The sequence below is a fragment of the Buteo buteo genome, chromosome 9, assembly GCF_964188355.1.
Source record: "Buteo buteo chromosome 9, bButBut1.hap1.1, whole genome shotgun sequence".
In the NCBI taxonomy this organism is placed as follows: domain Eukaryota; kingdom Metazoa; phylum Chordata; class Aves; order Accipitriformes; family Accipitridae; genus Buteo; species Buteo buteo.
Genome location: NC_134179.1, coordinates 40,037,245 through 40,050,511, shown reverse-complemented (window position 1 = coordinate 40,050,511; position 13,267 = coordinate 40,037,245). Strand labels below are relative to the sequence as shown.

The following is a 13,267-nucleotide window of genomic DNA, read 5'->3' as shown; positions in this document are numbered from 1 at the left end:
CAGAGAGATGGCAGATTTCCCATCCCTGGGAAAATTCAAGTTCAGGTTCGCTCTGAGCAAACTAATCTAGTTGAAGATGTCCCTGCTCATTGCAGGGGGGTTGGACTAGATGACCTTTAAAGGTCCCTTCCAACCCGAACTATTCTATGATTCTATGATTCCTCAGCTTCAAGAGGCAGTGCCTGAAAGAGAACTCGTTGCACTGTGTCTCACCCTCCCATGCCTCTAAGAGTGATGAAGGGTCCCCTGGTGCTCCCACCTATTTGCCCCCCAGAGCAACATCTCCCTCTTTCAGCAGTCAGTGTGCAGATGGAAAGACCACCTAAGGGACACAGGTAGGGTTGCAGCAATTTTTTAATGACTCTAAAGAGGGAAATGAGGTCAGTCCAAGGGGAGGCCCCCAGTGCAGGAAGGAGCAGGAGCAGCCAAGAATCTGTTCCCCTTTTCCTGTGGCAGAGTTGCCACCGGCCATCTGTTGACCTGCCTGGAAAAGGGAGACAGCCTAGCAGGTCACTCCAGGCTAGTTTCTGGGGTCCTCAGAGCAGGCTTTGAGGGGAGCACAAGACAACAAAGAAAAGAGATGAAGGGTGAGTGGCAGAGAGAAAAGGTAGACATTGGCCATGTTTTCAGAGAGCCCGAGCTGGTCCCTTCCACGCTGCCCTTGCAGGGCAAGCCAGAGGTGACCAGCTAGTCTGAAAACAACAGCATGAATTTTGATCCTCTGTCCAGCAGCATCTTCTGGGTTCCTAGGAGTCCTTATCAGAGGCTGTTGCCAGCATCTTTAGCAGGGGGGGCACCTTCTGCCACAGTAGCGGCTGGTGATGCAGGAGAGGTCACAGCACCCAGAGTTGATTGGCACTCCATCACAGCTGAGGATGCTGCCAACGGCAGCGGAGGTGGAGGAGCCAACAATGGTGTTCTGCGGGAAGGAGCTGAGGATGGGGCCGGGCAGGGTCACCACCACGGGAGAGGGCTCAATGACGACAGTGGAGTTCTGGCACTGCCTGACACAGGGCTCATTGCAGCTGTTGGCCAGCGGGGTCGGGCCACAGGGCTGGCAGGGCTGGCACTGGTCACAGCAGGACATGTCTTGGGGCTGGAGGTGCACCTGGGAGAGAGGGCAGGGAGGAAGCAAAACATGGGGAGGCGTGAGGAGCATTCTGTCACCACACCACGAGGGAGCCCAAGAAGATGCAGGGCCGGGAGATGGAGGCTGTGCAGAGATGTCTGAGGGCTTCTTGGCCTCGTCCTGCCAGGGCCCAGAAAGAGCCACGAGCTCCCATGCGGCTACTGCCTAGCCCTGAGTCCAGAAGGCACCCCAGTACAGTCTCAGCCTCCCTCCATGTCTAACCTTCTCCCCGCTTCCCTCTCCCATGACAAGCAGCCCCATGATGTGGCATAGAACCAAGCTGGTGTCAGCTGAGAGGCCCATTGAGGTGAGACCTGCCTTTAGAGAAAGCAGAGAAGGAGAAGGGGGTTGAGACTCACCTGACTCCCAAGGAGATGGAGGCAAGAGAAGTGGATGAGAGAGTGAGCAGCTGGGCTGGCTTTTATCATGGACCTTTGCTGCCCCAGGCTGCCAGAGGCATCCCTTGCAGAGGTGATTATTTTCTGACAAGCTCATCTTGAATGCAAAACGTCTCACCTAATGCTATAGGCCGTGTTTTGGCTCCCTGAATTGCTGTCGTTTCATTTCCTGCTTTATGCCAGGCACATTCCCCAGTGACGGCATCTTTTGTGTGACAGGATGAGAGGCCCAAGCATTTCCGGAGCAAAACACGTCAGCGTGGGCAGAGGACTCAGCTCACATGCTGGAGGAGTCCAGTAAAGGACACTCAAGGTAGGCTAAACAGCTGGCTTAGACAACGCATATACACACACACACACATCCAGACCTCTAGTCATCTAGAGCTAATTGAGAAGGCTCAAGGCACCCCAAGAGAGGCTGTCTACACTATCCAGGGCCACCGCACAAGTCTTGGACTTGACAGAGTCAGGGGGAAGACTGATCTGCAGTCGGTGAGAGTGGGAGGTGCAGCTGATGAGAGTAATGGGCCCAGCTTGAAACCATTTCACTCCCACAAAAGCCCTTTCCCTGCGATCTGCCTGTCCCTGAGTAGCGTGGACGTGGCTATGGGGTTTAGCCATGGGATGGAGGTGCTTGTAGGCTCTGGTAGGACAGCCTGTGGGTTCACTTCTGATCGCATGATGAAGCAAGCCATGCGCACGTGACCAGGTGTGCAGGCCTTGCTGTGAGCTTATGCTAGCTGGGCAGTTCAGAGGCCACGACCGGTCAGTTACAGGATCAGTGTCTCCAGAAAGATGACGTGTCTCGCTTACCATGGACGTCTGCTTTGGGATGGCATAAGTCCCGTGTGTGAGCTGGTGTCTCTTCAGGGACTGTGGGAAGAGTCTGTAGAATCTTTTAGAGCAGGCCCAGAGGAGGGCCATGAAAATGGTCAGAGGGATGGAACACCTCTCCTATGAGGGAAAGCTGAGAGAAGTGCAGTTGTTCAGCCTGGAGAGGAGAAGGCTCTGGGGAGACCTTCTTGCGGCCTTTCGATACTTCAAGGAGACTTATAAGGAAGAGAGAGAAAGACTGTTTACCAGGGCCTGTAGTGACAAGGTAAGGGGCAATGGCTTTAAACTGAAAGAGGGTAGGTTTAGATTGGACATAAGGAAGACATTTTTTCCCCCAGTGTTAAATGCTGCGTGTGACATCATATGGTATGGAATATCCCTTGGGTCAGTTGGGGTCAGCTGTCCCGGCTGTGTCCTCTCCCAACTTCTTGTGCACCCCCAGCCTCCTCACCGGACGGGTGGTGTGAGAGGCAGAAAGGCCTTGATGCTGTGTAAGCACTACTCAGCAATAATGAAAACATCCCTGAATTATCAACACTGTTTTCAGCACAAATCCAAAGCATAGCCCCATACCAGCTACTACGAAGAAAATTAACTCTGTCCAGGCCAAAACCAGCACAGCCTGCTCCACCCCTCCTGCTCAAGAAGAGGAGGCAGATGACGCCACCTTCAGGCAGTTGGGGAAAGCCTCACCATCCTAGGCCCTGGGAACCACGGCTGGGTTTTAGCACCTCAGCATCTGCCTCAGGGGCAAAATGGCCGGGCACAAGCAAACCAGGAAAGGTCCTCCTCCTCCACACAGTTGTACACACACAAAAGCACACCCATACACACACCTGTGCCCACACAGTGATGTACATGCAGACCAGTCACACACATTCATGCTCTCCCGCCTCCACCCTGCAAAGAAGTCCCATATTACAAGGAAAAGAAAAAAAATCCTCCAGTGCTAGAAGGTCCCACCTGACCTTGGTGATCTCCTCAAGGGTCTGGGACCAGCCCCTGCCCTTGCAAAGGGAGCGGTGCCACAGGGACACACTCATGTGGCAGCAGAAGGGTGTGTGTCTGGGCCAAGGCAGACTCCCCTCTGGCTACAGACACTGAGGCTGGGACATCAGAAGTGATGTAGTAGGAAACTTGTCTCTGGACTCACTTTAAGGTAAATGCCCTCTCTTCCAAAGGCAGAGAAGTGCAGATGCAACCTTAAATTACAGAGCAGCTGAAAAAAACGGTTTAGCTGCCCTGTGATTTTCCATGCATTCATTTTCTTTTTTCCCCAGTTGGAATTGATGTGCTGGCCTTGTTTCTGCTTGTCTTTTGCATGCAGGTGCAGGTGGTGTAGTTGCCTGTAGTGAGAGGGAGCTGCCTGCAGCCTCCCCTGTTAACCTTGAGCTGGCTGAGTTTATCTTGCAGCCAAGATATGCAACAGAGTTTCTGCACAAAATAATGATACAAGAGTCATGACGGTGTATTTGCTTTGCCTGGCAAGGTTTTGGTACTGAAGGGCTGCACGGATGGCTTCTGTGAGAAGATGGCAGAAAGAGCCAGTAACAGGCGCCTCCAGGATGGACCCGTTGCTGGCCAAAGCTGAGCCCGTCAGCAACGTTGGTAGCGCCTCTGTGATAACATATTTAAGAAAGGGGAAAAAGCAGTGTGCAGCAGCCAGAGGAGAAGAGTGAGAAAAGTGACAGCAACAACTCTGCAGACACCAAGATCAGTGAAGACGGAAGGGGAGGAGGTGCTGCAGGAGTCACAGCAGAGATACCCCTGCAGCCCTGGAGAAGACAATGGTGACACAGCTTGTCCCCTGGCAACCCATGGAGGACCACGACGGAGCGGATATCCACTCCGCAGCCCACAGAGAACCTCGTAGCAAAGCAGGTGGAGATGGTCTGAAGGAAGTTGCAGCCTGTGGAGAACCCACACTGGAGCAGGCTCCTGGTAGAAACTGTGGCCCATGGAGAGGAGCCCAACAGGAGCAGGTTTTCTAGCAGGACGTGTGGCCCCACGGGCGACCCACACTGGAGACGCCCATTCCTGAAGGACTGCAGCCCACGGAAAGGACCCATGCTGGAGCAGTTCATGAAGAATGGCACCCATGGGAAGGCCCCACGTTGGAGAATTTTGTGAAGGACTGTGTCTTGTGGGTGGGACCCCAGCCTGGAGCAGGGGAAGGGCATGAGGAGGAGGGAGTGGCAGAGATGAAGCAGTATGAACTGACCGCAACCCCCATGCCCCATCACCCAGTGCTGTTTGGGGGGAGGAAGTAGAAGAGTTAGGTAGGAGTGAAGTTGAGCCTGGCCAGAAGGGAGGGGTGGGGGCAATTTGCTTCTAGTTTTGTTTCATTTTTCACTATCGTACTCTCTTGCAGTTAATTGGCAATAAATCAAATTGATTTCCCCAAGTCCAGTCTGGTTTTCCTATGACAGCAATTGGTAAGTAATCTCCCTGTCCTTATCTTGAACCACAAGCCTTTCATCGTATTTTTCACCCCCTGTCCTGGTGATGGAGGGGAGTGATAGAGCGGCTTGGTGGGCACCTGGCAGCCAGCCAAGGTCAATCTGCCTCAGACACGTAAAGCAAAGAGAGAAAGCATAGAAGAGCAGTGATGTTATGGCTGGAAGTACCAGAGATGACCTGTCCCCCTTGTCCCATGCCCTGTAAAACAACGGGGGGCAGAGAGATCACTAAGCAGCCCAGTTCCTTGTGTGGTGTAGAAGAGAAGGAGGAGCTTTGGTGTGGCTGGAGGGCAGGGGCATCCAGCACTTCATGCTTGAGGCTGCATGGCATGCGGTGAGGGGAAGCAGTCATGTGAGGCTCCATCCACATAATGGTTCTGCATGAGATAAAAGAAAGGAAGGATTTTCATGGACACCTTGGAAGGTGGAGTAGCAGCTATGGGCCATCCCAAGGGCTGTTCCCTTCTTTAGCCCTCTTCCCATTCCGCAAAGCAAATCATCTTCCGGAAGTCAACACCACCCCCTATGAAACCAGTGCAGCTCCAACCATAGCAAGAGGAACACTCTTCCTCAAGAGGTCATGTGGCTGCTGACCCCTGAGGGCCTCCTGCCTTTCTGGATGTTTGTGGACAGCAGGGCAAGGCCTGATCATCACAGGCAGCAGAGCAGCCAGGGATGACTTCCCCAGCTCCATGAGAGAGTGCCCCAAAGAGGATCCACTGCAGGGTGTGGAGCCTCTCATTCCTCTCTGGATGGAGAAGAGTCTCCTTGTGCCCTCACCTCCCCCCATCCACCCCACAGCAACATCCTTCTGCTTTGGCTGCTGGCAAGTGTCCACAGGGGAAAGGACCACAGGGAGGCAAGGCTTGAATGCAGCAGAGCTTTAATGAGTCAAAAGAGGGCAACGAGTTCACTCCAAGTGGAGGACAGAAGTGCAGGGAGTGCTGCGGACAGCCGAAAGTCTGGAGTCCTTGGCCATGGGGAAGTTCCTGCATCATGCCTGCCCCGTGGAGGGAGAGGAGACAGATGGTCTCTACCGGGCTGGTGTTGGGGAGACGGTGTGGGCAAGGCGATAGGCAGCCACAAAGAAAAGGGAAGGAAAGGCAAAACCATTCAGGTACACTGAAAACAGCATCCAACAGAGGGATCCTCTGCCCAGCACCATGTTCTGAGTTCCTCAAGGTGTCACCCTGGGGCTTTTGCAGCATCTTTATCTGGAGATGGGGCACCTCCTGCCTAGTAGCGTCTGGAAATGCCAGAGAGGTCACAGCACCCAGAGTTGATTGGCACTCCATCACAGCTGAGGATCCTGCCAACAGCAGCGGAGGTGGAGGAGCCCACAACGGTGTTCTGTGGGAAGGAGCTGAGGATGGGGCCGGGCAGGGTCACCACCACAGCCGGGGGCTCAATGATGACGGTGGAGTTCTGGCACTGCCTGACACAGGGCTCGTTGCAGCTGTTGGCCAGCGGGGTTGGGCCACAGGGCCGGCATGGCAGGCACTGGTTGTAGCAGGACATGTCGTGGGGCTGGAGGTGCACCTGGGAGAGAAGCAGGGAGGAAGTAGAGCACAAGGGTGACTGAGGAGCAGCCTGGTTACCCTGTCACAAAGGAGCCAAGGCCAATAATGAGTGGGGAGCAGAGGCTCGGCCAGAAGACATGCAGTCTTCATTGCCTTACAAAGAACTGCCTGACCCAGGGAGACTCCTAATTCATAAACCAAAGCGCCCCTCGACCATGTCCCAGCCTCTCTCCAAGCATTCCTTCTCCCTGCTTCCCCCTCTCAGGACAAGAAGATCCAAACCCCAGCACAGGCCAGAGCCAGTATCAACGGAGAGGTCCATCGGGGAGAGATCTCGCTTTGGAAGAGAAGGAGAAGGGGCTTCAGACTCACCTGGTTCCCAAGGAGAAGGAGGCAAGAGGAGTGGATGAGAGAGCAGGGACTTGGGCTGCCTTTTATACCTGCCCTTCATTGCTGCAGGAACAGAGGCAGAGGTAACAATTTTCGGACAAGCTCATCTTCAATGCAAACCGTTGCAGCTAATGATATGGGCTGTGCTTTGGTTTCCTGCATTGCTGCCTTTTCATTTCCAGATTTGTTCCATGCCCATTCCCCAAAGAAGGCTTCTTCTGAGCAGCGGGATGAAAGGCCCAGGATTTCTTGGGCAGGAATGCAGCAGTGCAGGCAGAAGACACAGCTCAAGTGCTGGACAGGTCCAGAGCAGACAAGTGACATCAGCCTGGCTCACCCTGTTGGGGCTGTTTGAAGTGTCATTCTCAGGAAGGAGCTCCAGCAATGCTCAGCTGGATGTCATGGGCTCCCGTGCATGAGGACGTGCCATGTCCTGGTCTTTCCTTCCCTCCTCAGCTCAACCTGATGGTCCATTCTTGTTCTTGACTCCCCAGGTGTGTGCGTTGTGCTCCTAGGTTTTGACCCCCTCCTGCCTAACACTGCCCAGTCCCCAGGGGTCCTCAGCACGGTCCATGGTTCATGGTGTTCTTGTGTGTGTTCTTGTCTTGCGTGTACTTGTAAGCAACCAGGTTTGTGTGGATGCACGTTGGAGCATATTTATGTGTGCAATCCAAAGCTGGTCTGCATAATCCTGTGTCTGTGTGTCCTTGTGTGTCCCTCATCACAAGGGAATATGCTGCTCATGGCAGGGACACTCTCCACGGCTCTCTCCAGGAGCACCGCAGAGCAGCAGGTTCCCAGGGTCAGGAGGAGCCTGAGTGCAGCTGAGTGGTGATGGCACCAGACTGCTAGAGAACTGTCCAGGCAAGAGGCACTGAAATGCAGCCAGTGTCTCCTGAGCCCTCCTTTCCCTGCCCCTCCAAAGCTCACGCTCCACTGCTGCTCATTTCAGGCCCCAACAAGGATGGTTTCACACCAGTTCTGATCCACAGTTTAATTCAGTGGAAATGATACTGGGAATACCTCAGCATGGCTGGCAGTCTTCCCTGCCTGCCTCTCCAGGTCAGGACACAGCAGCTCTCCCCAGCGCAAGAGAGCTCAAAAGGATGGGGATTGCTTTCTGGGGAAGGAGAAGCTGAGGAATCCTGCTGACCTTGCGCTGGCCATCCCTGAGTGGATCTGCTTCCAGTGCAGGGTCAGTGGTGCCTGGGGCCGTGCACAGCCTCTCTCATGTCCGTGTCAAGGCCAAATGTACTTGTGCAGTTCATCGGCCTGGTGCTCTGTCAGGCAGGGACTGACACCTTGTGTCAAACAGGTACTGAATGAAAGGAACACAGAGCATGATATCCCTGTGCTGTGAGTGGAAGGCCAGACCCTGTGGCCTGCACAGGAAAGGCAAAGAACTGGTGACTGCTTTGGACTTCAGCCCACAAGGACCTTCCTGCCCCACATTGGAATCCCAGTCTGAGAGCCCAGCAACTGCCCGTGGGAGGGAAGGGGCACTGGATTCAAGACCGCATCGCCCAAAGCCAGCTGCTGTCCCACAGGGGTGTCCAGAACAGACCCTCTTTCTGACAAGGGCCGTGCACAGCGGGTAAATTTTCTGAGCCCATCTCCCTGCCTGAATGGCTGTCAGCCTGAGGCCAGGACCATCTTGGACTCAGTGCAGTCAAGTGCAGTACTTTCCCCCTTCCCTTTAGTGACCTCGGTGAGATCAGTGCCAGGCAGCTCTGCTGGGAGAGCTCAGCCAGGGCTGATTCCCCTCCTCGTGGGTCTGCTTTTGAGCTGAGGCTCTACTGCATCCGAGCGCCAGACTCATTGCTTCCTCGTCAGGTAACAGGCACTGTGGAAAAAGGGAAGGGCAGGGGAGGTGTGTACCTAGAGTTTAGCAAGACCTTTGACAGCCTCTCCCATACTTCCTTGATGACCAAATTGCAGACGCATGGGTTCAGTTAGAGGATGACAAGGTGGGTGGGAAAATGGCTGTTACTGCCAGGCTGAGAGAGTTGTGACCATGGTGCAAAGCCCAGCTGGCCAACACTTATGGATGGCGTGTAGTAGTCGGGATCAGTAGCAGGACCAATACTCTTTAACGTTGTCAGGAATGTCATGAGTGGGAACTCCCAGCAAGTCTGCGGATAACACCCAGCAAGGGGAATGGGCCGTAACTGTCAGACACGGCTCCTGTTTAGAGGACCCAGACAGGCTGGAGAAATGGGCTGACTGGAACTTCATGAAGGCCAGACAGAGCAAGGGCAAGATTTTGCATCTGAGGGAGAAACCAGCCTAGGCAGTCATGCAGGCTGGGAAGTGTTCAAGGCTGGACTGAACGTGACCCCGAGCAACCTGATCTAACGGGATCTGTTCCGAGCAGAGGGGTGATCCGTATGACCTCTGCAGGTCCCTTCCGACCTGCGTTCTGACTCAGTGATTCCCCCTCTCCCCTGCCCTGAGCCCTGCACTGCCATGGGCACATGTGTCCTCCGAGCCCCTTGGCCACAGCACAACTTTCAGGCCCTGTGCCGCGAGTGCAGAGAGGCAGCTGAAGGGAGGGAGGCTCTCAGCCTCCTCCCTGCCATCCGCAGGAAACCAGTGGCTGCTGCTGGCAGCCCCTGAGCTCGGAGACAGCTCTGGGAAGCTGGTCCATCTCCCGGGTCAGGGCCCTGCTGCTGTGCCAGGCTGCTGCTGTGCCCGGCTGCTGCTGTGCCCGGCTGCTGCTGTGCCAGGCTGCTGCTGGCGCTGCGCAGGCTGCTTCTTGCTGGGGAGGTGTCCTTGCCGGAGGAGCGGGAGAGGGCATTGCCCAGGAGACAAAGCGGTGCCCGTGCAGAGCCCCTGCGCCCTCGCAGCCCGGGCGAGACCCCGAGCGGCGCCGGCGCAGGGCTCAGCCCCGGGGCGGAGCTGGCGGAGGCGGCGGAGAGGAGGCGCCGCGGCCGGAGCAGAGAGCCGGGGCTGGCGGGGGGCAGCGAGGCGCGGGCGGCGGAGCGGCGGGATGCGGCGGTGCCGGGGCGCGGCGCTGGCGGCGCTGGCCGCGGTGCTCCTGGGTGCGCGGGGCTGGCGGCGGTGGACGGGGCCGGGGGCTGTGCCCGGGCTGTTCCTCTCCTTCTTCAGCGTGTCTTTCCCCCTCCCTGCCGCTCTGCCTTCCAAACCCTCCGAGTCCTCGCTTCCTCTTCTCCCTATTTCGCCATCACCTCTGCTGCTACAAGCCTGCTTGCATCTACGCCTGCCTTTCCAGGTACCTGCTCTTTCCCCCGTGCATTTGGCAGGTCTTACTGCCCTGACTGTAGCCCTCTGCCCTTCACTGGAACAACCCATCTCTCCGTCTACTCTTCCTCTCCCCATCCATCCATCCATCCATCCACCCACCCAGCTTTGACCAATCTCTCCATGCCCGTAGCATCCTTAAGCCCTCTTCCTACCCCGAGACCCCTCTCTCATCTCTCCCTTTCCTTCATGTCTGTAGGCACAAGTTTGTTTTCCTGCACCACACTGTTATTGCATACATCCTCTCATCCCCCTGTGCATTCAGCATTTATTCTTCTTCTGAATTCAACCCTTCATCCTTCGCTGCAACACACCCAACTCTCCTGTCTCCTCTCTCTCTCGCCGTCCATCCATTCGTCCGTCCGTCCATGCACCTGACTTTCATTCTAACTCTGCATGCATCAATTTCACATTCCCTCCCAGACCTCTCCCCTTGCTCCACACACCTGCCCCAGGACCACTCTCCATCCCTGTTGATGGGCACGTGTCGCCATCCGTTCCAGTCCAGCTCTGTCTCACTGCCACTGTTCCTGACAGTTTCTCTGGGAAAAGAGCCACCAGAGCTGAGCGATCTTTGGTGATCTTTGGTCTTTCCTCCTCCTTTCTCGGCAGTGGCTGTGGTCAGAGCCCAGGTGCAGCAGGAGGCGTCGGCGGAGACCACCGAGGGCACCGGCATCAGCATCAACTGCTCACACCCCAACATACAGAGCAACGAGGATATCCACTGGTACCGTCAGCTCCCGGGCCGAGGCCCCGCATTCCTCGTTAGCAATTTTCAAGGTTCCACAGAGCTGTCGGACCCGCCGGGGCAGCTGTCGGTGGCGGCAGACCGCCGGTCCAGCGCCCTGTGGCTCGCCCGGCCCCGGCGCGGGGACGCGGCCGTGTATTACTGCGGCCTGAGAGACACGGGGAGAGGAGCCGGGGCTGCGGCCGGGCACGAACCGCCGCGGGCGGGGCCGGGCCTGCGGGGCGGGGCGGGGGGGGACAGCCCCGGGCGGGGCCGCCAGGGGGCGCTGCCGCTCCGCCCGCCGGCGCCGCCTCACCCCGCCCGGCCCCGCCCGGCCCCGCCCAGCCCCGCCCGGCGGGCCGCGGGGCGGTTCCCCCGCCCGCCCGGCACCGGCACCCTCGCACTCCCACCGGGACGCAGACAGACATCCCCCGCCACAGTGGGGAGGAATCGCGACCGGCTTGGCCGCCACAGGCACTGGCTCGGCCGCCACAGGCAAAGGCCCGGCCGCCGCAGGCAAAGGCCCGGCCGCCGCAGGCAAAGGCCGAGCCGCCGCAGGCTAAGGCCCAGCCTGCGCAGGCAAAGGCTCAGCAGGCAAAGGCTCAACCTGCATAGGCTCGGCAGGCAAAAACTCAGCCTGCTCTCCCGGCAAAGGCGCCTGGTTTCCCTCGCTGGGGGGTGGTTCCCCCTCTACTACAGTTTTTAACCCTCTCAGCTTCCTGAGCTCCCCCTCCGGGGGCGTTCTTTCCTCCCATTCCTTCACCTGACGGTATAAATCCCCCTTAACATCCCCGCCGGGAACCCAGTCCAGGAGGCATTCCCGCAACTCCTTCAGAAGATCCTGCCGTAACTCCTCCCATGCACGCCGCAGAGAGGGTCCGTCCAGTCTCGCAGGTACCGTCTCCACCGGAAAAACCCCCAGCTCCGCCGCACCCTCTGAGTCCACGCTATCAGTCAGAGAGGAACCGCTCCGTGAGCCCCGCTCCACAACCACCCACTCCGTCTGATCTTGAACCACCGTCCCTGGGGGCACTGTCCCCCGTTGTTTTCGAACCGGCGCTTGACTGAATCAACATATCCCGAACCACCCCCCAATTTGGGGGACTAAAGACTTCTGTGGGAGAACTCATCCCTCCCCGGCGCAGCACCCATTGGATGCATTCGCCCGTGGGGCCCCTCCTAATCGTTCCGCGGGCACCCACCTCATTAGCCAACTCTTTCAACCCCCTAATCACTTGCACAAGTTCCATCGTCGCCACGGCAACCCATCACGTAGCGTTCGGTACATATCAAGGTGCCAGGCTTAGATCACTGGGCGGCCCGGACCAGGGAAAGAGACAGATAACACACACAGTGTGAGCGCCAACTTCCGCCTTTTATTGCGCAGTTAATTCCTTTTATACTAACAAGGGGAGGTGGGGTTACAGGTACATCACAAGGCTGCGACTGACCCTCTAACTTTCCGTGCCATCGCGAGATCTTCCGAACGCCAAACCCTACACTTTCCGACCACGAACATCACCAGGTCCTGTTGGAACAGAAAGAACTAACTGATACAGTGCCAATACAAGCCGTTTCTTTGCAAACCACAACCAGATGTGGTCTCTTGCTGTTAACTTTGTAAACAGGCTCAGACACATAATTACAAACTCAATCCCCCAGCTCCACAGGCCGCTTCTCTCATGCTCCTACTGGTGTTGAAAAGGCATCCTGTAGAGCCAGCAGTTCTACCTCAGCGCCAACACGAGAAGGAGATACTGGTTGTCACAGACACCTTCAAGTGTATCACACAGTGGCTAGTGTTTGGGACATAGGGCTTGTTGCACAGGAGTCCCCTGAACCTCGGGTTGAGAGCCTTTGGTGTTAAAGCAAAGTGCAGGAGATAGGAGAGGAGCTCGAGCTGGGCACTTGTTGAAAGACACATCTGAGACTCAAGTTCAGACCTCAGGAGTGAGCCACAAAGAGGTCTGCTAAGTTGCCCTATGGGGCTGAAGGTCTGAGGTGAGTGGGAGCTGGAAAGAGGCCTGTGGCCATGGGGTCCTGGGCCCAGCCAGTCCCCAGTGAGGCCTGCGTGGCTGTAGAAGCTGTGAAAGTGCATATTCACAGGCTTCAGAGGCAGGGAGGAAAGGTTCCGCCCTCTTCCCTGCCTCAGCTGGGGACTGTTGTGGCAGCTATGGTTGTATTACAAGGGGACTCCTGGCAGGTTTGCAGTCATTGGAGAGCAGAGGGCAGCCCACCGTCCTTCTGCCATGGCCTCGACTGAAAGACAGGACCCTGAAGGCCTTGTGGGAGCGGGGTTGTGAATGGGGGCTGCTACACTATCACCTGCTTCCTGCAGTCCCTGCCAACCGTGTGAGCATAGGGCCCTGGGTGCAAGTGGCAGAGGAGCCCTGCTCCAGGCAGCAGACATCAGAAGACAAGAAAATCAAGTAGCCCTTTTGCTTGCCTGGCTATTGGGGTTCTGGGGCCCAGGGTGGGACAAGCAGCTGGAGATTGTGGGTAATGTGGGTAGGTGAAGGGACGCAGAGGGAGTGCCTGTACAGCAGAGA

At 56.8% G+C, this 13,267-nt stretch overlaps 1 protein-coding gene, 1 pseudogene and 1 gene segment (V, D, J or C); 1 reads left to right on the top strand and 2 right to left on the bottom strand.

The window, feature by feature from the left end:
* Positions 1 to 343: 343 nt before the first annotated feature.
* On the bottom strand, positions 344 to 1,624 carry LOC142034994 (feather keratin Cos1-1/Cos1-3/Cos2-1-like; annotated as a pseudogene).
* Positions 1,625 to 5,711: 4,087 nt separating this feature from the next.
* On the bottom strand, positions 5,712 to 12,089 carry LOC142034588 (feather keratin Cos2-3-like). The gene is made up of 2 exons (XM_075036132.1): positions 11,921 to 12,089; positions 5,712 to 6,359 (listed from the first exon to the last, which is right to left on the bottom strand). Exons 1-2 carry the CDS (start codon positions 11,966 to 11,968, stop codon positions 6,057 to 6,059), a joined length of 351 nt encoding a protein of 116 aa, XP_074892233.1. The 5' UTR covers positions 11,969 to 12,089; the 3' UTR covers positions 5,712 to 6,056.
* Positions 9,720 to 11,568, top strand: LOC142034848 (T cell receptor alpha variable 4-like). The segment is given in 3 exon segments: positions 9,720 to 9,771; positions 10,604 to 10,965; positions 11,554 to 11,568. Coding segments are annotated over 3 exon segments (429 nt in total).
* Positions 12,090 to 13,267: the final 1,178 nt, after the last annotated feature.